Raw genomic sequence first — 22,116 nt, forward strand, 5'->3', positions numbered from 1 at the left:
CTAGTTCTACTATACAGTTGAAATATTTTCTATTCGTGTAGCGTCATTCCTCCATGAATCACAACCATAAGATTACCACCTTGAAAATGGTTTATCTTCCTGTAAAAACCATAATGAGAATGGTACAGTCAACTTTAATCGAACCATACCCGAGACCCAAGGTTTTCGAAGACCTAACCATACGAACGTTGGGTGGTTAAGAACGTTCATCACTTTAATTTCTATACTGGGGTACACTTTGTGAAAACCGAAAATGGAACATGAAACAAAATTATGAAAGATTTTGAACATTAATAGCTCAGCTGCCCCTGGATCAATTTCTATAATTTTATCACCAATCGATCAGAAATATGTCTACGCAATGCTTCCAACTGATGATTTCCAACAAGAAACTATTGAAACAGTGGTAATGTCAAGCATTTTCCAAAGTACAAATAAAAAGTGATAATTTGTTCACTGTTTTCATGAAATAAACGTTGTTCCCAAACGCAGTCGTCATAATCAAGTACCACTTGGTTGCACATCATTCTGCTTTATCCTGAAAAGATATAAAACAACGCTGCTGCCTAAGTAGCCTCAACTCATTTTCGCTTCGGACGCCGTGGTGAGCAGACAGCAGAAGCAGCAAAAGCAGAAGCAGTAAAAGCAGTCGTCTGGCTCGCCGTGGCGGTGTCAAACGTGTCTCCGGTCTGATCTACGAGGTGTGCTGAAGGTTTTCTTGGAGCGTAAGTGGCCATGGATGTGTCGTCTACGCTTCGAAGCGACAGACGCACTCTGTACGGTTTCGGAGCCCGAATAGAAATTTACATTAGCCCAACGTTTGATTTTGATGTCTACATCAGCATCGAAATCAAATGTATGCCTGATGTCAAACATTAGAAAACATTATGATTTAGTTGTATTTAAGCAACGTAACATGGTGTATACATCAGAAATTTTGGAACAAAATTTTGCCATTCTAATGTCGGTCTGACGTCAAAAATTTCAATCTATTGACATTAGAACCAAACGTTTTAAGGATGTTTTCGTGTTTTAGGTTTTAGGTTTTAGGTTAAATCATCGCCAACTTTGGCAACAAAATGGCCCTTCTCAGGGCAACCAAGATTATTACAGTAAAGAGTAGGAATAGAATGTATCTGGCTGTTTGTGCATATTCAGCACAACACGCCCCCAACGACCGCAAAAAATGCTCTTGTAACCAAATTGGAAAGCAGGGGTGCAAATGATTTGGATCGATTCTCTTCATCAACTTTTAATCGCCACGGCCGGATATTTTCTACACACAGTTCGATGGTAGAAGCAAAAATCTAGCATCTACACGACTACACGACAGGAAACATTTTTGAAGCCGAGTTATTTACGAAAGAGAGAGTCGATGAAAATCGATCAATGTAGATAGGGCCTATTGAAAAGTGACGCGAGATTTGTTTTCAGTCGATATTGTTTTTCGTGCTGAGCACTAATGCTACCGACGTGCCAGGAAGGCAGCTTCCACACCTGGACCCTACCTACGGCTTTACTTCCCATCCGAAGGAAGGCGTGATCAGAGATGTTATGCCTCAGAACATCCCGGCGGCGCCGACTGGGATTGAACCCAGGTCTGCTGGGGTGAGAGGTAATCACGCTTACCACTACACCACCGGCGCCGTCATTTTATTCGTAATGTTTTATAACAGTTGAATATAGTCTCGTATAGTTGATCATCCGTGTCAAAATGTAGCTGGAGCATACCAGAAACTGTAACAGTAGTGTTTCTTTTATGACTATTAAATTACTAGTTTGTATAAAGTTAACATAGCTAGTAAGGTCTCAATGAAGTTTGAACTGTTTGAGAAATGTTAAAATTTCGATAAATCGGTTAAATTTTCGTCAAACCGATATATCTGGCAACTCTGTCCCATGGGCAACGCGCTATAAAATCCGTTCACATAAACCTTCACAGCAGGATTTACTCCTGCCAAATAATAATAAAAAAAAAAAACGAAGATTGTAAACATAAAACGTTTTGTGGATTCTCGGTTCGCGAAAACCAAGTAAACTTTATTCAGTGAATTCAGCGCATTGCGGTCTAAATAATGAGCCGCCGTAGGCAAGCTACTACATCCTCCTCGGAGGACAGTTCCGTGGACAGTGAGGAAGAGGCACGTCGTCGGGATATCAAGGAAAGGGACGAGTTTTCCCAGCGTTTGAAGCAGAAGGATGAAGGACGAACGCGGAAGGTGGTGGAATCGACGAGCCGGAAAGCGTACGAGGAAGCTGCCAAGCGGTTGAAACTGGAAGCAGAAGATCGTGACAAGTTGCTTCCAAAGTTGAGAATTCATTCACGCCGGCAGTACCTGGAGAAACGCAAGGATGATAAAGTTGCCGAGTTGGAAGCGGACATTTTGGACGATGAGTATCTGTTTGAGGAGTCGAAAATTACCGAGAAGGAACGACAGGATCGTGAGTATAAGAAAAGTCTGCTGCAGATTGCCAAAGAGCATGAGAAGGCAAGGGAGCTGGAACGGGTCCAGCGGTACCATATGCCGAAGGACATCAAGAAAGGGGACAAAGAGGAGTATGTGGAAGTTGATGAACGGGAGAAGGTACCAAATGCGGAACAGAAGAAATGGGAAGCTGAACAGCTAGCTTCAGCGGTTTATAAATTTGGCTCGAAGGACACCCGTCAACAGGAAGAGTATGAACTGCTGTTGGATGATCAGATTGATTTCGTCCAGGCACTCCGACTGGATGGAACTAAAGAAAAGGACCGGAAAGCACCGGTATCTGAGGCGGAAAGGAAGAAGATGGACATTGAGGAAACGAAGAAATCACTTCCGGTTTTTCCGTTTAAGGAGGATCTCATTGCCGCTATAAAAGAACACCAGATTCTTATAATCGAAGGAGAAACGGGTTCGGGAAAAACGACACAGATTCCACAGTATCTCTATGAAGCTGGGTTTACAAACGACGGCAAGAAGATTGGATGTACTCAGCCTCGTCGCGTGGCAGCGATGTCCGTGGCGGCACGTGTTGCGCAGGAAATGGGCGTCAAGTTGGGCAACGAAGTTGGTTATAGTATTCGTTTCGAGGATTGCACATCCGAGCGGACTGTCATTAAATACATGACAGATGGTACGTTGCACAGGGAGTTTCTTTCGGAACCGGACCTAGCTTCTTATAGTGTGATGATTATCGATGAAGCTCACGAGCGTACGTTGCACACGGACATTCTGTTTGGATTGGTGAAGGACATTGCGCGGTTTCGGTTGGATTTGAAGCTACTGATTTCCAGTGCCACGTTGGATGCGGAAAAGTTTTCGGATTTCTTCGATGATGCGAACATATTTCGTATTCCTGGTCGTCGTTTTCCGGTACGTAGTTAGATTTGACTTGCTTTGTGTTTTGCTGTAAAATCTAACTTTTTCTCTTCTAGGTTGATGTCTTCTACACCAAAGCACCGGAAGCAGATTATATCGATGCATGTGTGGTGTCGGTTCTACAGATTCATGCCACTCAGCCTCTTGGAGACATTCTTGTATTTTTAACTGGTAAGTGGGTCTATTTCTATGCGATGTTAAAAAATTACATTTTTTTTTCGTTCCAGGACAAGAGGAAATCGAAGCCTGCCAGGAGATGCTCCAGGATCGCGTCAAGCGGTTGGGTTCCAAACTCAAGGAACTACTCATCCTTCCCATTTATGCCAATCTGCCGTCGGACATGCAGGCGAAAATTTTCGATCCAACTCCACCGAACGCCCGGAAAGTCGTACTGGCCACCAACATCGCCGAGACATCACTAACCATCGATAACATAATGTACGTGATCGATCCGGGCTTTGCAAAGCAAAATAATTTTAACTCCAGAACCGGGATGGAGACCCTGATGGTCGTGCCCATTTCGAAAGCGTCTGCCAATCAACGTGCAGGTCGAGCAGGGCGCGTTGCCCCTGGCAAGTGCTTTCGTCTGTACACAGCCTGGGCATACAAACACGAGCTGGAAGATAACACCGTCCCGGAAATTCAGCGCATAAATCTGGGCAATGCCGTGCTAATGCTCAAAGCTCTTGGAATCAACGATTTGCTTCATTTCGATTTTCTCGATCCTCCACCACATGAAACGTTGGTTTTGGCATTGGAGCAACTTTACGCCCTAGGAGCATTGAATCACCACGGTGAGCTGACCAAACTTGGACGACGGATGGCGGAATTTCCGGTCGATCCCATGATGGCAAAAATGCTGCTTGCTAGTGAAAAGTACAAATGTTCCGAGGAGGTGGTGGCCATCGCTGCAATGCTATCAGTGAATGGAGCCATCTTCTACCGACCGAAAGACAAAATCATCCACGCCGATACGGCACGGAAGAACTTCAACCACATGCACGGGGACCACTTGAGTTTGCTGCAGGTCTACAACCAATGGGCCGAATCGGACTACAGCACTCAGTGGTGTTACGAAAATTTCATTCAGTTCCGTTCGATGAAACGAGCTCGCGATGTCCGGGAGCAGCTGGTTGGGTTAATGCAGCGAGTCGAAATCGAAATGGTTTCCAGTCTGCCGGAAACGACCAACATCCGGAAGGCTATTACAGCCGGGTACTTTTATCACGTCGCTCGGCTTTCCAAAGGGGGTCACTACAAAACGGCCAAGCACAATCAGACGGTGATGATCCATCCGAATTCGGCACTGTTCGAAGAACTGCCTCGTTGGGTGCTGTACCACGAGCTGGTGTTTACGACAAAGGAGTACATGCGGTCGGTGATTGAAATCGAGAGCAAGTGGCTGCTGGAGGCGGCACCGCATTACTACAAACCGAAGGAGCTCGAGGATTCCACCAATAAAAAGATGCCGAAAACGATCGGTCGGGCCACGCTGACCGAGGCGTAGGTTGTGATGAGACGGTTTGGGGAAAGTAAAGAGCATTTTCGCACTATGTATTCAACGGGAATTGTTGTTATTTGCGATGACATTATCCTACCTAGGGTGTCGGGTGTAAATTAGTAATCTTTAGGGACAAATATGTGAAATATAAGGTTGCTGCAACCATGCTATATTGTATGTCGGTAGAGAGCTTCATAAGGCTAGCCCGTCTAATCACAGTCGCGCTCCTTTTCGTTTCTTCAGGTCCGTTTAGGTGGATTAGGTATTCTCTGGCACGCCGAAGCCAACTGCAGGGCTGTTACAAGTGTCGCAAATTTTGTGCGGTTTTATAGCTTTTGAAGTGCGGATTTTGCGGAAAGCTTATCGACATTGAACACATTTTTTTAAATGAAATTTTAGCTTGCCCAACCAACTATTAATAACTTTACTGCTTTACTTCTTTATTAAATAATAGAAGGTCTTTCTAAACGTAGATTTTCCTGGAGTCTTCAAATAATTAGAATCGAAACTTAGTTGAATTAACCCTAAGTGGAACTAATCCGCGCCAAAGCAAATCTGAGATGGCAGTCCACGAATACCTCAGATTTGCGAATTTAGCGTAGTCGTAACAACGCCGTCCTTGACGGGAACTAACAAAGTTTATACTATTTCAAACAATCGCTGATAGGAAGTTTTTTCGCCAAGTGAATGATGAAATACTCACAATGATTTCACTGTCTAAGATTTATTGCTGTCTCTAATAGCATATGTAGCAAAGCTATACATTATTTTTCTCTCGTCTCAATACCTACTTACTACCAAAAGTGGATGTGTTAATAACACAATCAATGATTAACAATTCAAAAAAAAAACCCTCACTGAATTCAACCATACACAGCAGAACATACAAAATCAAATCTCTCTTTAAAATATGCCCCGACCCGTCCGCTCTAATGCTGCGACCACTGGATCGACTTGATGTCGATACCTTCCTGGACCATCTCCCACAGCGGGGACATCTCTCGGAGTCGAGTCACGTGCTTGATGCACTTTTCGGCGATGTAGTCGATTTCCTCGATGGTGGTAAACCGTCCGATGCCAAAGCGAATCGAGCTGTGAGCCAGATCTTCGTCGGCACCAATCGCACGCAGCACATACGACGGTTCCAGCGAAGCCGAAGTGCAAGCGGACCCACTGGAGAGGGCAACGTCTTTCAGGGCCATCAACAGCGATTCACCCTCAACGTATGCAAACGACAGATTGATACATCCGGGATAAGAATGAACTGGATCGCCATTGCGGATGACTTTCGGTAGCGATGCGAAGATTTGGTCCATCAGGCGTTTCGAGAGGAACTCCATCCATTTGTGATCGTACTCCATTTCACGGCTAGCGATTTCACAAGCTTCCCCCAATCCAACGACCAGTGGAGTCGGAACGGTTCCACTTCGAATGCCACGCTCCTGGCCACCTCCGCTCTGAATGGCTTCCACACGAACTCGAGGACGTCGCCGTACGTACAGGGCACCAACTCCTTTGGGTCCGTAAACCTTGTGACCGGAAATCGACATTAGATCAATGTTCATCTTGTTTACGTCGATCGGAATCTTTCCTACCGCTTGAGCGGCATCAGTATGGAAAAATACTTTCTTGGATTTGCATAGTTTACCAATCTCGGCCACGGGTTGTTCAACGCCAATTTCGTTGTTCACGGTCATTATCGATACGAGGGATGTTTCTGGCGTGATAGCTTTGTCTAACTCTTCCATGCTAACCAACCCATTCGGCTGTACCGGTAGATAGGTGACCCGGAATCCTTCCCCTTCGAGAGCTCTGCATGAATCCAGCACGCACTTGTGCTCGGTTTGGGTCGTGATGACGTGCTTCTTCTTGGCCCCATAGAATCGTGCAACTCCCTTTACGGAAATATTGTTCGATTCGGTTGCACCGGATGTAAAAATGATTTCCTTTGGATCAGCTCCGATCAAACTGGCCACCTGGGATCTTGCTTTCTCCATCGCTCCTTCGGATTCCCAACCGTAAGCGTGCGTCCTCGAATGTGGATTGCCATAGTATGCTGTCAGATAGGGTAACATTGCGTCCAATACTCGGGGGTCCTGAAACAATAATTCATTAATTATGCAATCATGCAAGGGAATGCTATTTCATGAATGAGAGAGTATAACTTCCTACAGATAACAGCAATATTTGCAGAATGATTAAATGTTTGATGACCTCGCCTGGATGGTACTTACCAGTGATGTCGTCGCCTGTGCGTCCAAGTAGAGTGGTCTTCCGTCAAGTACTTCATCTTTGATGCTATACTTTTTCTCTGTAATCAAAACAGAACGAAAACATGTCAACTCATTGACTAAGCACTAATTTCACAACTTCTTGACCTTGGATTTTTACATCATTCGGTGAAAAATGATTACAATGTCTACATCCACTCCACTAGATAGTGCATGTTGTTCGCTTACCGGATGAGAAGGTTCGAGTCTGTCCAAGAGCTGTCGCGTTGTTACTGCGTAGAATTTGTCGCGAAACTGCGCCGCCAAGTGTTCGCGAAATATTAATCATTTTGAGGATTAATACCACTCTGATCGGAAAGAAAAAAAGATATTTTTATCCAAAATGAAAAGAATTTCTCGATCGGAGATCAATGAAATCCGTGCGGCAACTTTTTCTTTAAGCGAGTGACGGAATGTTTTTATTTTTTCGGCTTCGGCACCTTTGCTTTGACAGGTACGCAGGGCTGTCCTTTTGGGCAGTTGGAATTGTTGCCAGAAAGGCAGAGTTATTATTTTGCGATGTTTTATTCGTTTCTTTTCGGTTTTATCCTAAGGCTGTGTTCCATTTGGCGAATTTTCACTTAAACTTGACAGATGGAAAAGTTCCAAATTAACCTGCTATTCCAGCAGACTTATATCTGACAGACAAGGAATCAATTTTGACACACACCTTCTCGAAAATTGGCCGATCAACAACAGAGGGATTTTCGAACATTATAATTTAGTTTCGAAGTGTCAAATTTAAGTGAAAATTCACCAAATGGACCACAGCCTAAGGCTGTGGTCCATTTGGTGAATTTTCACTTAAATTTGACACTTCGAAACTAAATTATAATGTTCGAAAATCCCTCTGTTGTTGATCGGCCAATTTTCGAGAAGGTGTGTGTCAAAATTGATTCCTTGTCTGTCAGATATAAGTCTGCTGGAATAGCAGGTTAATTTGGAAATTTTCCATCTGTCAAGTTTAAGTGAAAATTCGCCAAATGGAACACAGCCTAAGATAAAGAGAAGACCCATGGCTTCTTTTTTGTCTGTGACGTGTTCTTTTTCTCTCGTAGAAACGACCGTGCAAAAACTATAGTCGCTATATTCATGGCCTGGGCCCAGTCTTCGGTATTGAACATGCAACGTAGTGTTCGAGATGAACGTGTTTTCGCTGTGTTGCTGCTTTTCATGTTTGCACTCACACAGAATATTTTGAACCTTGTGTTCGAACATGTATCACACATGGGCGCGTCCAATGTTTGTACATGATGTTTGAACCGAGGTTTGAACATTGTGTTTTCAACGTCTTAAACAACAAAAGTGCAGCGTGTTGCAAAGGGGTTTTTTTTGTTGACAAAATTATGATTAATTTCCAAGCCTTTATTTTGATTTCTTGGTGAACAAGCATGCCTTGCGCGTAATTTATGCTTTTGAGTTCACAAATATGTGTTTGGCTGAATATATTTATTACGTTGGTACAAAATATATAGAGAACATGTGGATTTGTTTACCAACATTCACTAAAGAAAAAGTAGTGAAGTAAAACGATGATCAAATGCAATGTCAATGCGAATGAGCGATCTTTTCCTACTTTACAATTTAAAGTATTTTTCATCATACTCCCAGTGCCTATAAATAACAAATCTCGCGCCACACGAGAAAAGGGCCCATCATTGTTGATCGATTCTCTTCATCGATTTTCTCTTTCGCGAATAACCCGACTGCAAATGAATTTCCAATTGAGTGTGCTGTTTCACGCGCAAGCTAACATCATCATCTGTCGAACTATGCTGCGAGCTTAGCGAGAAATTCGTTTATGTTGCCGTAGTAAACCAAAAAGATCGATGGAGAGAATCGATCAACGCGAATAGGCCCTTTTCAAATATTACGCGAGAGATAATAGATAAAGCTAAAGACTTAGTGCGATTTTGTCCGTCATATGTTTTAATCAGGAAAGTATTATACCATAGTCCATTCTACGCGCACGAGAATTGATAGTCCGAAAGTGAGGATAACAATAACAAACCATCATTTTTGGCTGTAGCGAAAGTGAGGATAACAAACTTTGCACTTGAACATGGGACTACGCAAGTGTGCGTGTTATAAACGTCGGAAAGGTCCATGGAAGAAGATTTCCAGATGAAAACATTGACATATACACCTATCACGAACACGATACAAGAGGAGGAAAGATTATTGTGTAAGCACCAAATTCCACACTGTGTCTACTTCTGCGCATCATATTATTTTTGTTTATGTTTCAACAATATTTTTGAATTGTTACCACTTTAAATATTACTTCCCGTGCATTAAAGCTGTAAGTACATGGATCATTTTGAAAATATCTCATAATATGTTGATGCTTTCTAAACACTTGAGTTCACATCAAATAGCGGAACCAATCGAGCAAATCATGAACAACAACAGAAAAGAGCACATCAGCTATTGCGTACAAAATTTCGAAAACCGTTTTCTCGTGACTCAAGGCTCGCCTACACAAACTAACACCAACCGGTGAAAACTAACGGTTTTTAATTGGCTCACTACTTGACTAGCCTATTGGTCCCAAGCAAATCAATTAACGTAACGCATTCTAGTCGAAATTCTAGTATGTAATACACAATGTTTGTTTTGATTTGCTATGAAAGTTTGACAGGTAAAATGAGGGGTTCGTGGATTTTCCTATGCTTCGAAGGGTGCATCGATTAGCTTGGGACCGAAGATAGTACCAGAGTTGAGCCAAAAAGTTGGGCACGTTTCTTCGGGACCTACTAGCCTTAGAGTTACCTCTATGCAAACACCATCTTTAGGTTGTGGACATTTTCCGTTATCCGATGATGCTGGTAATTTACCTTCGCTTGGGTTCTTTAATTTTGAAAAATGTATCGGTTTTTATATATCATCTGAAAGAGCTTCGTTTTCTGAGCACAACGATATTTTTTTCGAACCCACAAACTTTCATCTTGATTTTTAAATCAAGATTGAAAACAAAATAATAACTTCACTGTTTGACACTAAACTAACAAACTGACAGCTCGCTCCTATATAAAGTGACACTGAGGGGCGCTAATAAGGTGATTTTTGCAAATGTAATCGTACTTATTTAAAATAGTTCCAGTGTACCAAAATTGATGAAATTTTGGGCTTAGCTTCCACTTTTAATGCAGATTACGAATATGCATTTACTTCAATACCCTTAAAGAACCCAATTGGCGAGGAAAAAATAATCAACCTTTTGTTTATAAAAGTTTATAGTACCTTTTTAATTGTTGGTCTACAATATATTAAATTGGTTCCACATTAACATCAATCCGATCGACGTTGTTCATTTGTCAACTTGTCACTCCCATCACAGTTTACCCATTTTTGGGTAGGTTCAGTTTTGACGGATCTTGGTGGATTCTACCCAAATTTGGGTAGTTTTGAAATAGCGCGTAATTCATGGGCGACGCAGTTGACTGTCAAAATTAGAAATACTCAGAGGGAGAGATGGGCGGAGAGAATGTTTTGAGCCTAATGAACTGTAAAAATCTGAGCCAATCGAACATTCCAATTAGAATTTTTCCGACGATTTCTTATTCTCACTAGAATAAATTTGAGAGTATTGCAATCGAACAGAAATTCAATCACCTCTATGTTTTGTGTGCTTCTCAAATTCAACTAGTTTTTGGAACCAAAAACTATATTCTAACTCTATTGATTAATTGATCTTCGTTGATTAATGAATGGTACCAAGAAATGTGCAAAATATTGCGATGCACTCAATTATTATTTTGCACGTAAATCGATTCAAAAATAAAAGTCATTTGAAATGCTAGCTTCTAGCAAGGGTTGCAAGATAATTTAGGAACAAATCCCTGTTGCCGAATTGCATTTTGTTTTCTCCGCCTACCTCTCCCTTTCTAGTCAAAATACAAGAAAATAGATTCCCTGTTGTAAAAATTATCGTGTTTCTATACTTTCGCCCTACCAATTGGGCGCTGATTCACGTTTGACAGAAAAATTGGTTCATAAAAGACTGGTACCAACAATCAATTCAAAACTAACGATTTTAAATTGGCTCACTACTTCACGCAGAGAAATGATTTTTAAATTCAAATAGATATATTTTTGGCTCAGGGCCTAATATATTTTTGGTATTGATTCAAATATATTATTCGGTTAATTCAAAGAAAAATATTTTTGAATCAACAAACCGGTTGTAGAGTCAATGATTTGTTTGTTGATTCTAAAAACCATTTTGTTGATTCAAAAACATGTTTTGGTTGAAATAGTGATACAATATGTTTGAATTAATAACAAAATACATTAAACCCTGAAACAAAAATCAAATCAATTTTTCTGCGTGTTGACTAGCCTATTGGTCCCAAGCAAATCGATTAACGTACCCCATTCTAGTATAAATTCCAGTACTACACTATGTTTAGCTATCGATAAGCTTGGGACCGAAGAGAGTATCAGCAAAGAGGTAACTCTAAGACTAGTAGGTCCCGAAGAAACGTGCTCAACTTTTTGGCTCAGCTCTGGTACCAACAATCAATACGAAACTAACGATTTTAAATTGGCTCACTACTTGACTAGCCTATTGGTCCCAAGCAAACGATTAACGTATCCCATTCTAGTCGAAATTCTACTTCTACACAATGTTTGTTTTGATTCACTATGAAAGTTTGATCGATAAAATGAGGGGTTATTGGTTTTTCCTATGCTTCGAGGGGTGAATCGATTAGCTTGGGACTGAAGATAGTACCAGCAACAATCAATACGAAACTAACAATTTTAAATTGGCTCACTACTTGACTAGCCTCCCGCATAAGCGCGAACCATAAATTGACCTTACCGATAATGGTTATAAATTGTTTATAATCCCTGCTAAACTTCAACTGAAATGGTTATGGAACTTTACATGAACGTTTAATGATAAAGTTTTAACCTTAAGTATTATAGTTTTTTGGAAGTGGACCTTACAAATAATGGGTTGTTAAGAACCATTACCATTCAAAATTCTTGTTTTCTCCATACATTTTCGGAAAGAAAACTATACTAAAACCTTTTAACTTATGGTTTGAGAACATTAATGGTAATGGTTATGGTAACCAGTAAGGTCCATGAATGGTTTTGTAACATCGATCAACTTTATGTGGAATATATCGCGAATTGGTTGCCTGTAAATTACTGATTACCAATTCACGATATATTTCACGTAAAGTTGAGTGATAATACAAAACCATTAATGGACCTTACTGACTACCATAACCATAACCATTAATGTTCTCAAACCATAAGTAAAAACGTTCTAATATAGTTCTCTTTCCGAAAATGTATGGAGAAAACAAGAATTTGGAATGGTAATGGTTCTTAACAACCCATTATTTGTAAGGTCCGCTTCCAAAAAACTATAATACTTAAGGTTAAAACTTTATCATTAAACGTTCATGTAAAGTTCCATAACCATTTCAGTTGAAGTTTAGCAGGGATTATAAACAATTTATAACCATTATCGGTAAGGTCATGTGATGGTTCGCGTTTATGCGGGCTATTGGTCCCAAGCAAACGATTAACGTACCTCATTCTAGTTGAAATTCTACTACTACACAATGTTTGTTTTGATTCGCTATGAAAATTTGACAGATAAAATGAGGGGTGATTGGTTTTTCCTATGATTCGAGGGGTGAATCGATTAGCTTGGGACCGAAGAGAGTACCAGGGCTGAGTCAAAAAGTTGAGCACGTTATTTCGGGACCTTCTAGTCTTAGAGTTACCTCTATGGTACCAGAGCTGAGCCAAAAAGTTGAGCACGTTATTTCGGGACCTTCTTGTCTTACACTCAAAAAATTTATCACATATCTAATGGATGAAATCCATGTGAATTTCACATAGCTTTTCTGTGATCACATAGCAGCAAATCCCACCACAAAATCACATGAATATTATGAGGTCGATGAAATTCATATGAAAAATCACATACAATTAATGTGATTGCATAAATGTTATGAGTAATTCAGATGAATTCCATTAATTTTGATTATGGATGAAAATCATGTGCGTTTCCAATGGAAGCTACATGAAAACTTTTTTCGGTGTAGAGTTACCTCTATGCTGGTACTACACAGAAACAAAATCCATTGGCAAAAATACTATATTGATGGTTTAAATTAAATACTCCCACCAATAGATTTTTGCAGAAACGAAATTCATTTAATTTTACTATTTTTTCTATCAAAACTACTATGCCGTTTGAGTAAGCATAGTAGTTTTGACAGAATGGTAGTAAATTTGATTATATTTATAGTCAACTATACTGAAATCATGGTAGATTTAACGGTTTTAAACGTAGTTATACTAAAAATAAGTGTTTTCTGCAAAATAGTATTCCTAACTATTATCTTTGTTCCAGTGTATCTTCGGTCCCAAGCTAATCGATTCACCCCTCGAAACATAGTAAAATCCAATAACCCCTCATTTTATCTGTCAAACTTTCATACACGGTAATCGCAAAAAACTCTTTTATGACTATAAAGTACACATTTTTGAATGAAAACGGGACTACCCACAAAATGAGTAAAATTTTACACATTTATGAGTAATTACTAGTACAAAAATGAATAAATTTTATGCATTTATGAGTACCAGATACTCATAAAATGTGTAAAAAATACACACATTTTAGGTGTAGTCCCGTTTTAGCCGAATATGCATACTTTATAGTCAAAATTGAGTCCTTTATAGTCATTTTTGCGTACTTTGCGGTTTCCGTGTAGCGAATCAAAACAAACATTGTGTAGTACTAGAATTTCGACTAGAATGGGGCACGTTAATCGATTTTCTTGGGACCAATAGGCTAGTCAAGTAGTGATCCAATTGGGTTCTTTAATTTTGAAAAATGTATCGGTTTTTATATATCATCTGAAAGAGCTTCGTTTTCTGAGCACAACGATATTTTTTTCGAACCCACAAACTTTCATCTTGATTTTTAAATCAAGATTGAAAACAAAATGATAACTTCACTGTTTGACACTAAACTAACAAACTGATAGCTCGCTCCTATATAAAGTGACACCGAGGGGTGCTAATAAGGTGATTTTTGCGAATGTAATCGTACTTATTTAAAATAGTTCCAGTGTACCAAAATTGATGAAATTTTGGGTTTAGCTTCCAAGGCTTCCACCACAGAACAGAAGGGGAAGTGCAAACAAATCGGTGAATCAAAAAGTGCTCGTTTTTCTGCTCAACGAGCGATGTGATGTGGTAGCGTTCCACATAGGCTTTCTATGTGCACTCACACTATCATAGCATGCTGCCTATCTTAACTACAGGCCGAAGATGCCTTCTACCGCTAGGTGCGCTAGTGTTCGCAAATGACCAGTGGAGCCACTTTCTGATTTGAAGTTCCACTCCTGTGCTTCCACTTTTAATGCAGATTACGAATATGCATTTACCTCAATACCCTTAAAGAACCCAATTTAAAATTGTTAGTTTCGTATTGATTGTAGCTTCCACAGTTATCAATTGAGAGCTTTCGATGCCTGTACCATTTTTGCATTAGTATAATTGCCACATGTACAATCATACCAATAATCAATACGAAACTAACGATTTTAAATTGGCTCACTACTCCGATTTTGCTTTCAAATTGGAGCTCCGAATGGAATTGATAACATTATGATCATCCCTAAACTTTCAATGTTTTGTCAGAAATATTTTCCATTTCTGACAGTTCCATCGCCCATTGCCGACAGCAGCAGTAAACACTATTTTCGCAGGGAATAGTTTTTCCTTGAATTTTCCACTAAATATACCTGTATTTTCCCATCCAAAACTACGCAAATGTAATTTGCGCAAACATGAGCACTTTTCAGTGAGTATTTCCGGAATTAATCTACTGGGTCAGCGTATTATGGTGGAATTTTGATGGTGCCGATCAAATTTGGCCTGCCAAAAATTTTCTTCCTTTCTAGTGCAAAAATAGAAAACATTTGCAGGCTCTGCTTGTCCGGCGATGACAACTTGGAATCTATTTTTGGTGATAGTGGAAACGAACTGCTGCAGATGATAATTTACGACTGCACAACAGTGAAGGTGCGTATGATGATGCCATTTAGGATCCATGTTCGATGATTAAAGTTCAAGTTAATGATTTATTTATTCGATTTGTTCGAAGGTATCTCAAAAGATGGGATATCCAACTGCAATATGTGTGCCATGCAGGTCCAAAGTGGAGAGCTTCCATCAATTTCGAGAACAATGTATTCAAAATGATGAATATCTACGATCGACCTTTCTCGAGCCTGAAGTGGTGATCAAAACAGAGCCAGATTTTATTCTCGGCACCGCTGGCGACGAGGAAGATGATGACGACGATGATATCAATGAAGCCGATATCGAAGAATGGGATGAATCGGAATCGAACGAGGGTCCTGAAGAAATGCAGATTGATCCAAACTCCAATGGAGTTCATATCCCGATTCAAACGGAGCTAATGGTAAACAGTGGAATTGATTTCAGTCGTCATGCAAGTTTAGTTCCTTTGTTTAAATGTGAATTTTGTTCTGCCGAGTTTGCTATCCTGGAGCAGCTTGAGAAACACATTACTAGTCACAAGGAAGAGAAGATCTTCAAATGTTTTTATTGTCCAAAGACATTTCACTTTGCAAAAAACTTGAATATGCACGTGGAATATATACACTCAAAAGTGAAATACTCGCAACGGACAGCCATCCAGACTACACACGTGGCACCAAATCGGAGGGCTTTGAATGAAACGACTACGAGTCATATTGCGGTCAGTCCGAATAACGTGAATATTAACAATAACATCATCACAAATCGGAGTGGAAAACCAGCTGAGATTCAAGCACCTGTAACCCTGACCCGCGTCCTACCGGTTCGAATCAGCAGCCACGAGTGCCATGTTTGTCACAAATCGTTCAATGATCTCCGCCAACATATGCTGCAGCACGACGGCGAAAAGCCATACAAATGTGATATATGTTCCAAATCGTTTTTCAACGCATCAACACTGAAAACTCACTACCGCGTGCATAGTGACGAGAACCCGTTCCGCTGCACTACCTGTACTAAGGTTTTCGACAACGCTCGCAGCCTGGAGCTGCACTATCGAACCCACACGGGTAAGCTTCGAGAATTGATTCAGAAAAGAAAAACACCAATTGCATTTTACGTTTACTTTTAGGCGAACGCCCGTACTCGTGTGACGTTTGCCTGAAAAAGTTCTCCTGCTCTTCCAATCTGAAACGTCACCGGAAGTTGCATGATCGGGATTAGGGTGCCGCAAAAATATTGCTGTTGAAACAAACACGAATTTCAGCATAGTTTTTATTTTGTTAAAAAAATAACACCTACACTGCATACGCACGCAAATATAGCAGCTAGCAAAAACTGCATTTAATCCGAAGATTTATGGTCAGAAGAGCGCGCATTTCTAAGTCCTTTATTTGCTGCAATTTAATGAGTCATAATGACGTGGTGCTGGTGATTGATTCAAATTGAGCAATTTAAAATATACAACAGCGTAACGCAGAACCTTGTCCAGAAATCGCACTAACATCTTTTAGAATACATAATTCGTAACCGGTTGCGATGGTATATGGAATGTGAGTGGTCTAAGTCATTGTATTTATTTAGTAACTTATTGTCTAGTCGTTATTATCAAAGAAGTTAAGTTATAAAAATAGCATGTTTTTATTTATCGTTGAAGCAACTAAACCAAAATCTGCAATATCAAAGTATCGTAAAGTGTAAACAAGTATATTATCATTACTAGGAACAATAAAACGAAAATTTATCGATTCAATGTGCTTTGTTCTTGGAAAAATGACATCTAGATGCACCCTCGATGGAAAAAGGGGGTCCTAAAGCTTGTGACAGCACAGCAATAAACGTTGCTGAAAATTACATCGAAACAGGAGCCACATTGCGCATCTCGAAACGAAACACTTTTTGTACGAACGCTTGCAATGTGACCCCAGATTCTCATAGGCCGTTCGATCGGTTTAAAACTACTCAAATTAGGGTAGAATCCACCAGATCGGACAAAACTGAGCAATCCCCTATTGACAAAACTGGGGCCTCCTTTCGCAAGTCGAAATGAAATACTTTTTCATACAAAAGTTCATACAAAAAATGCTTCGTTTCAACATGCTCAATAAGGCCCCAGCTTTCGTCACTACATAGCAAACAAAGTTGTTGAATAATAGATCCAAACAGCTGCACAGGTCATTCCGCTGTTTGTGTAATATCATAGAGGTAACTTCAATACCAGGAGGTCCCGAAGAAACGAGCTCAACTTTTTGGCTCAGCTCTGGTACTATCTTCGGTCCCAAGCTAATCGATGCACCCCTCGAAACATATGAAAATCCACGAACCCCTCATTTTATCTGTCAAACTTCATTGCGAATCAAAACAAACATAGTGTAGTACTGAAATTTATACTAGAATGGGGTACGTTAATCGATTTGCTTGGGACCAATAGGCTAGTCAAGTAGTGAGTCAATTTAAAATCGTTAGTTTCGTATTGATTGTAGTTAATATTGCGTTATACCAACAATCAATACGAAACTAACGATTTTAAATTGGCTCACTACTTGACTAGCCTATTGGTCCCAAGCAAATCGATTAACGTATCCCATTCTAGTCAAAATTCTAGTACTACACAATGTTTGTTTTGATTCGCTATGAAAGTTTGACAGCTAAAATGAGGGGTTATTGGATTTTCCTATGTTTCGAGGGGTGAATCGATTAGCTTGGGACCGAAGATAGTACCAGAGCTGAGCCAAAAAGTTGAGCACGTTTCTTCGGGACCTAGTAGTCTTAGAGTTACCTCTATGGTTATACGATGTCTAGGCGCTTAATACAAAGGTGACACACAAGGAAGAAAGTGTTAGTTTCTTTACTAAAATGACCCATGTATATGGCAAAGATTGATCACTTGCGTAGGAAATCAATTTGGCAAGGCATTTGTGACCAGCATAAACCTTCCGGACGTATGAAACAGGTCAAAATCTGTTCAAATCCGCCCGTATTTATTGTTTGTTTTGGCACTGTTTATGGCAAAATAGTGAGCTTTTCATGAGCATAATGTTTTGCACCGTCGGGGTTAACCTCTATCAAGTGGTACTGTTTACGTGGAAGTTAAATAATAAAATTCACAGTATCCCCCCGCTCATCCGACAAAATCATGGCCGGACGATCGGGGTTCGACCAACAATCAATACGAAACTAACGATTTTAAATTGGCTCATTACTTGACTAGCCTATTGGTCCCAAGCAAACGATTAACGTATCCCATTGTAGTCGAAATTCTAGTACTACGCAATGTTTGTTTTGATTCGCTATGAAAGTTTGACAGATAAATGAGGGATTATTGGTTTTTCCTATGTTTCGAGGGGTGAATCGATTAGCTTGGGACCGAAGAGAGTACCAGGGCTGAGCCAAAAAGTTGAGCACGTTATTTCGAGACCTTCTAGTCTTAGAGTTACCTCTATGGGTGAATCGATTAGTTTGGGACCGAAGATAGTACCAGAGCTGAGCCAAAAACTTAAGCACGTTATTTCGGGACCTTCTGGTCTTAGAGTTACCTCTATGGTTCGACTGTCATATCCATACTAAAAAAAAAAAACCAGAACAAATAGACAGAATTATTCTGAAAACTGATTCGAAATTTAATCCGACATTTTCCGGATTATCGAGTGTCGGATGTGCGGAGGGATACATCCAACGCAAAATTTAATTTCCTGGTATAAATAGCCTCACCAATAGATTTTTGTAAAAAACAATTTCATTTAATTTTAAAATATTTTTATCAACATTACTATGCATTTTGAGAAAGCATAGTAGTTTTGCAAGAATCATAGTAAATTTGTTAACATTCATAGTCAAGTGATGGCACGAGTTCGGGAGTGTAACATTTTTTTCCTTAATATTTGATACTTTTCGCGATGACCATAGTGAAGACACACAAAAACAAACTGGCAAGCGGAAAAAATATCGTGACATTTCTGAACTGTTTTGTGCCAGCGACCAAAGATATCTAATTAACAAGATATCCCACTATGATTTGATTAGTAGCTATACTGAAGATCCGAGAGATGTCACCCCTTCAGTGGTAGGAAAATCATTTTTGCAGTATGGAGAATATCAGAAAATCCACGATTTGTGACAAACATGCTTTCACAGAAGAAAACAAATAAACGAGTGTTTACCTTATCACCTGGGTCTGGCGGACTTGTAATGGATTTTGAACCAATTTGAACTGTCAAAATCGAACAATTTTTTACTGTTCTTATAAGAGCTCATATCAAGAGCAAATTTTCATTATGTCGTAAGTAACATTCGCACCAATCCGAGAAAAATAAAGTTTTGTTTTGATGACCGAAAACCCTAATAAAAAATAACCATAAACGAACGATAACCCAAATCATTGAACTATTCCCTAAATGGTTTGGATGATACCCAGAACACGTCGTTAAGCAAATTAACCATACAATTTTTATTAGGGAAGTTATTCCTATTTCCAAGTAAACACATATAATCTCATAGTGATAGCAATGTTTGACATATTTAGCAGGGTTTTAATCATACAAATGCAAATCGCTAGCTTTCATGCTAAAAAATACTGGTTTTTGAGTCAAAAGTTATTATACGTCGTTTGGTGGCCCCTATTGTTACTTAAGTCAAAGTGTATTTACCAGGATATTCGGGAGAATTATCAATTACGTCTCCTTACGTGCAGCCCATTCATCATTTTAGGACTACCGAAATCATCTTAGCATTAAACAGTTCGATTTATTCACTTTAATAATGAGAAAGCGAAACGACGAACGTACACTTTTCACGGGTTTCTCAGCGCTGTTACTTAAGTCAAACGGCATCTTCATAGAAATTGGGTGACTTAAGTAACATCGAAAACTATTTTGATCGGAAGGTGATTACGTCAAAAAGCAATTTGACTGGCAAATAAATTTAAAAATGGGATGTGATCCTATATTCGGACAGTATATAGTGTAATAGCAGGAGCATCGATTGACACTGATAGCTCGACTTTGTTTACCTTTGTTACATTCGACGTAATGAAAATTTGCTCTTGATATAGAAGAAACAGATAGGGAGTATTGTAATCTGAGTAAAACGTAGTTGTTATTATTTTTGGAAACATATTCATAGTTTTGAAAACCGGAAACCGGAAAATTCGACACGCGCCAATCGATTTTACTCTCAATCTGTACATAAAACATAACGTCGGACATAGTGCGCTGTATTTGTACAATGATGCGCCATAATGCACACCATGTCCGACGCTTTGTTGTTGTACAGAACGAGAGTAAAATCGAAAGTCGGGTGTGGGGTTTTCCGGTGTCAAATTCGACCGACAATAACAACGAACTACAACAGACTACAACCACAAACGAAGTGACAGACGACTAACTGGCGAAGAAATCCATTAAAATAATGTGGTTCACTGAAATAGAATTTTCTTGGAAGCTTGTGCCATCATCCACCAGATGGGTTAGTTTTTTTGTTTTGATTTGAACAAAGTTGATTTTGTGTATAATGATTCTTTGACAGTGTGCAAAGAGTGCATCATTTTGTCATTTTTTATGCATTTCAGTTTTGAGTAGAGTGAAAGAGATAGAACCAAAACATTTTAATATATTTGGTGAAAATGCTAGTACAATCCAGTAGTAGTGTTGCCATGTGGTACAATCTAGTAGTAGTGGTGTTGCCATGTGGTACACTGAAAAATTGAAATAGCAGGTTAGTCACCAAAGTTTTCGAGCCGCTCCGTCTGTCACTTCGTTTCCCGAATAGAAATTGTAATGTAGGAAACATCAGCAGACATCTTCAATACATTAAATTTTAACGTGTATTGCTGTAACCTTAATGTATTCAGACTTCAGTGTGACGTCCAAGTACATAAAAATACATTAGCCTCAAACGTTACATCAGAATCAAACGTCTTGACGATGTAAAATTTGACATCAGAATACATCCAATGACAACAGAACCTAACGTTACATTAGAATCAAACATCATCACGATGTAATTTGTTGCACGCATAAAACATCAGAATACATCCAATGACAACAGAACCTAACGTTACATTAGAATCAAACTTCATCACGATGTAATTTGTTGCACGCATAAAACATCAGAATACATCCAATGACAACAGAACCTAACGTTACATTAGAATCAAACATCATCACGATGTAATTTGTTGCACGCATAAAACATCAGAATACATCCAATGACAACAGAACCTAACGTTACATTAGAATCAAACTTCATCACGATGTAATTTGTTGCACGCATAAAACATCAGAATACATCCAATGACAACAGAACCTAACGTTACATTAGAATCAAACATCATCACGATGTAATTTGTTGCACGCATAAAACATCAGAATACATCCAATGACAACAGAACCAAACGTTACATTAGAATCAAAGTTCATCACGATGTAAATTGTTGTCCCTCGGTCTCTCGCCGCATGCAAAGTTTGTTTTGTCCTGAGTCAGCACTACACGGCGAATGAGAACGACCCTAATTTGAGGTTAGTTCACTCATAAATCGCAAAAAGTGCAGGAACTCAGTTTTGAATTAATTTCCCTCATGCTCCGAATATGAGAAAAGCAAAGATTGGATTCTCTGGATTCTCGTAAATTTTCCTTATTTTAGGGCAGATTTTTGAGGTTTTCCAACTACCAACAATCAATACGAAACTAGCGATTTTAAATTGGCTCACTACTTGACTAGCCTATTGGTCCCAAGCAAACGATTAACGTATCCCATTCTAGTCGAAATTCTAGTACTACGCAATGTTTGTTTTGATTCGCTATGAAAGTTTGACAGATAAAATGAGGGGTTATTGGTTTTTCCTATGTTTCGAGGGGTGAATCGATTAGCTTGGGACCGAAGAGAGTACCAGAGCTGAGCCAAAAAGTTGAGCACGTTATTTCTGGAGCTTCTAGTCTTAGA

General features: G+C 39.6%; 3 protein-coding genes across 3 annotated transcripts; 2 read left to right on the forward strand and 1 right to left on the reverse strand.

The window, feature by feature from the left end:
- The first annotated feature begins 1,984 nt into the window (after nt 1–1,984).
- Nucleotides 1,985–4,884, forward strand: l(2)37Cb (lethal (2) 37Cb). The gene is made up of 3 exons (XM_065224376.1): nt 1,985–3,353; nt 3,416–3,530; nt 3,587–4,884. Exons 1-3 carry the CDS (start codon nt 2,076–2,078, stop codon nt 4,864–4,866), a joined length of 2,673 nt encoding a protein of 890 aa, XP_065080448.1. The 5' UTR covers nt 1,985–2,075; the 3' UTR covers nt 4,867–4,884.
- A 701-nt stretch (nt 4,885–5,585) lies between these two features.
- On the reverse strand, nt 5,586–7,577 carry Nfs1 (Nfs1 cysteine desulfurase). Its single transcript, XM_065224377.1, has 3 exons — nt 7,320–7,577; nt 7,095–7,171; nt 5,586–6,956 (listed from the first exon to the last, which is right to left on the reverse strand). Exons 1-3 carry the CDS (start codon nt 7,417–7,419, stop codon nt 5,790–5,792), a joined length of 1,344 nt encoding a protein of 447 aa, XP_065080449.1. The 5' UTR covers nt 7,420–7,577; the 3' UTR covers nt 5,586–5,789.
- A 7,266-nt stretch (nt 7,578–14,843) lies between these two features.
- On the forward strand, nt 14,844–16,918 carry LOC135703255 (zinc finger protein 62 homolog). Its single transcript, XM_065224378.1, has 4 exons — nt 14,844–14,973; nt 15,074–15,194; nt 15,277–16,246; nt 16,309–16,918. Exons 1-4 carry the CDS (start codon nt 14,960–14,962, stop codon nt 16,398–16,400), a joined length of 1,197 nt encoding a protein of 398 aa, XP_065080450.1. The 5' UTR covers nt 14,844–14,959; the 3' UTR covers nt 16,401–16,918.
- Nucleotides 16,919–22,116: the final 5,198 nt, after the last annotated feature.

This window comes from Ochlerotatus camptorhynchus, unplaced genomic scaffold (genome assembly GCF_037179485.1).
Source record: "Ochlerotatus camptorhynchus isolate MF236.1 unplaced genomic scaffold, CSIRO-AGI_Acam_v1.1 ptg000211l, whole genome shotgun sequence".
NCBI classification, from domain to species: domain Eukaryota; kingdom Metazoa; phylum Arthropoda; class Insecta; order Diptera; family Culicidae; genus Ochlerotatus; species Ochlerotatus camptorhynchus.

What these genes read in the sequence shown, in the direction of transcription:
- Nfs1 (XM_065224377.1), bottom strand. Translation starts at nt 7,419, where the DNA reads ATGATTAATATTTCGCGAACACTTGGCGGCGCAGTTTCGCGACAAATT. An exon ending in GACTCGAACCTTCTCATCCG is followed by an intron (nt 7,172 to 7,319) that starts GTAAGCGAACAA and finishes TTTTGATTACAG; the next exon opens with AGAAAAAGTATAGCATCAAA. An exon ending in CACAGGCGACGACATCACTG is followed by an intron (nt 6,957 to 7,094) that starts GTAAGTACCATC and finishes TTATTGTTTCAG; the next exon opens with GACCCCCGAGTATTGGACGC.
- LOC135703255 (XM_065224378.1), top strand. An exon ending in ACGACTGCACAACAGTGAAG is followed by an intron (nt 15,195 to 15,276) that starts GTGCGTATGATG and finishes ATTTGTTCGAAG; the next exon opens with GTATCTCAAAAGATGGGATA. An exon ending in GCACTATCGAACCCACACGG is followed by an intron (nt 16,247 to 16,308) that starts GTAAGCTTCGAG and finishes GTTTACTTTTAG; the next exon opens with GCGAACGCCCGTACTCGTGT.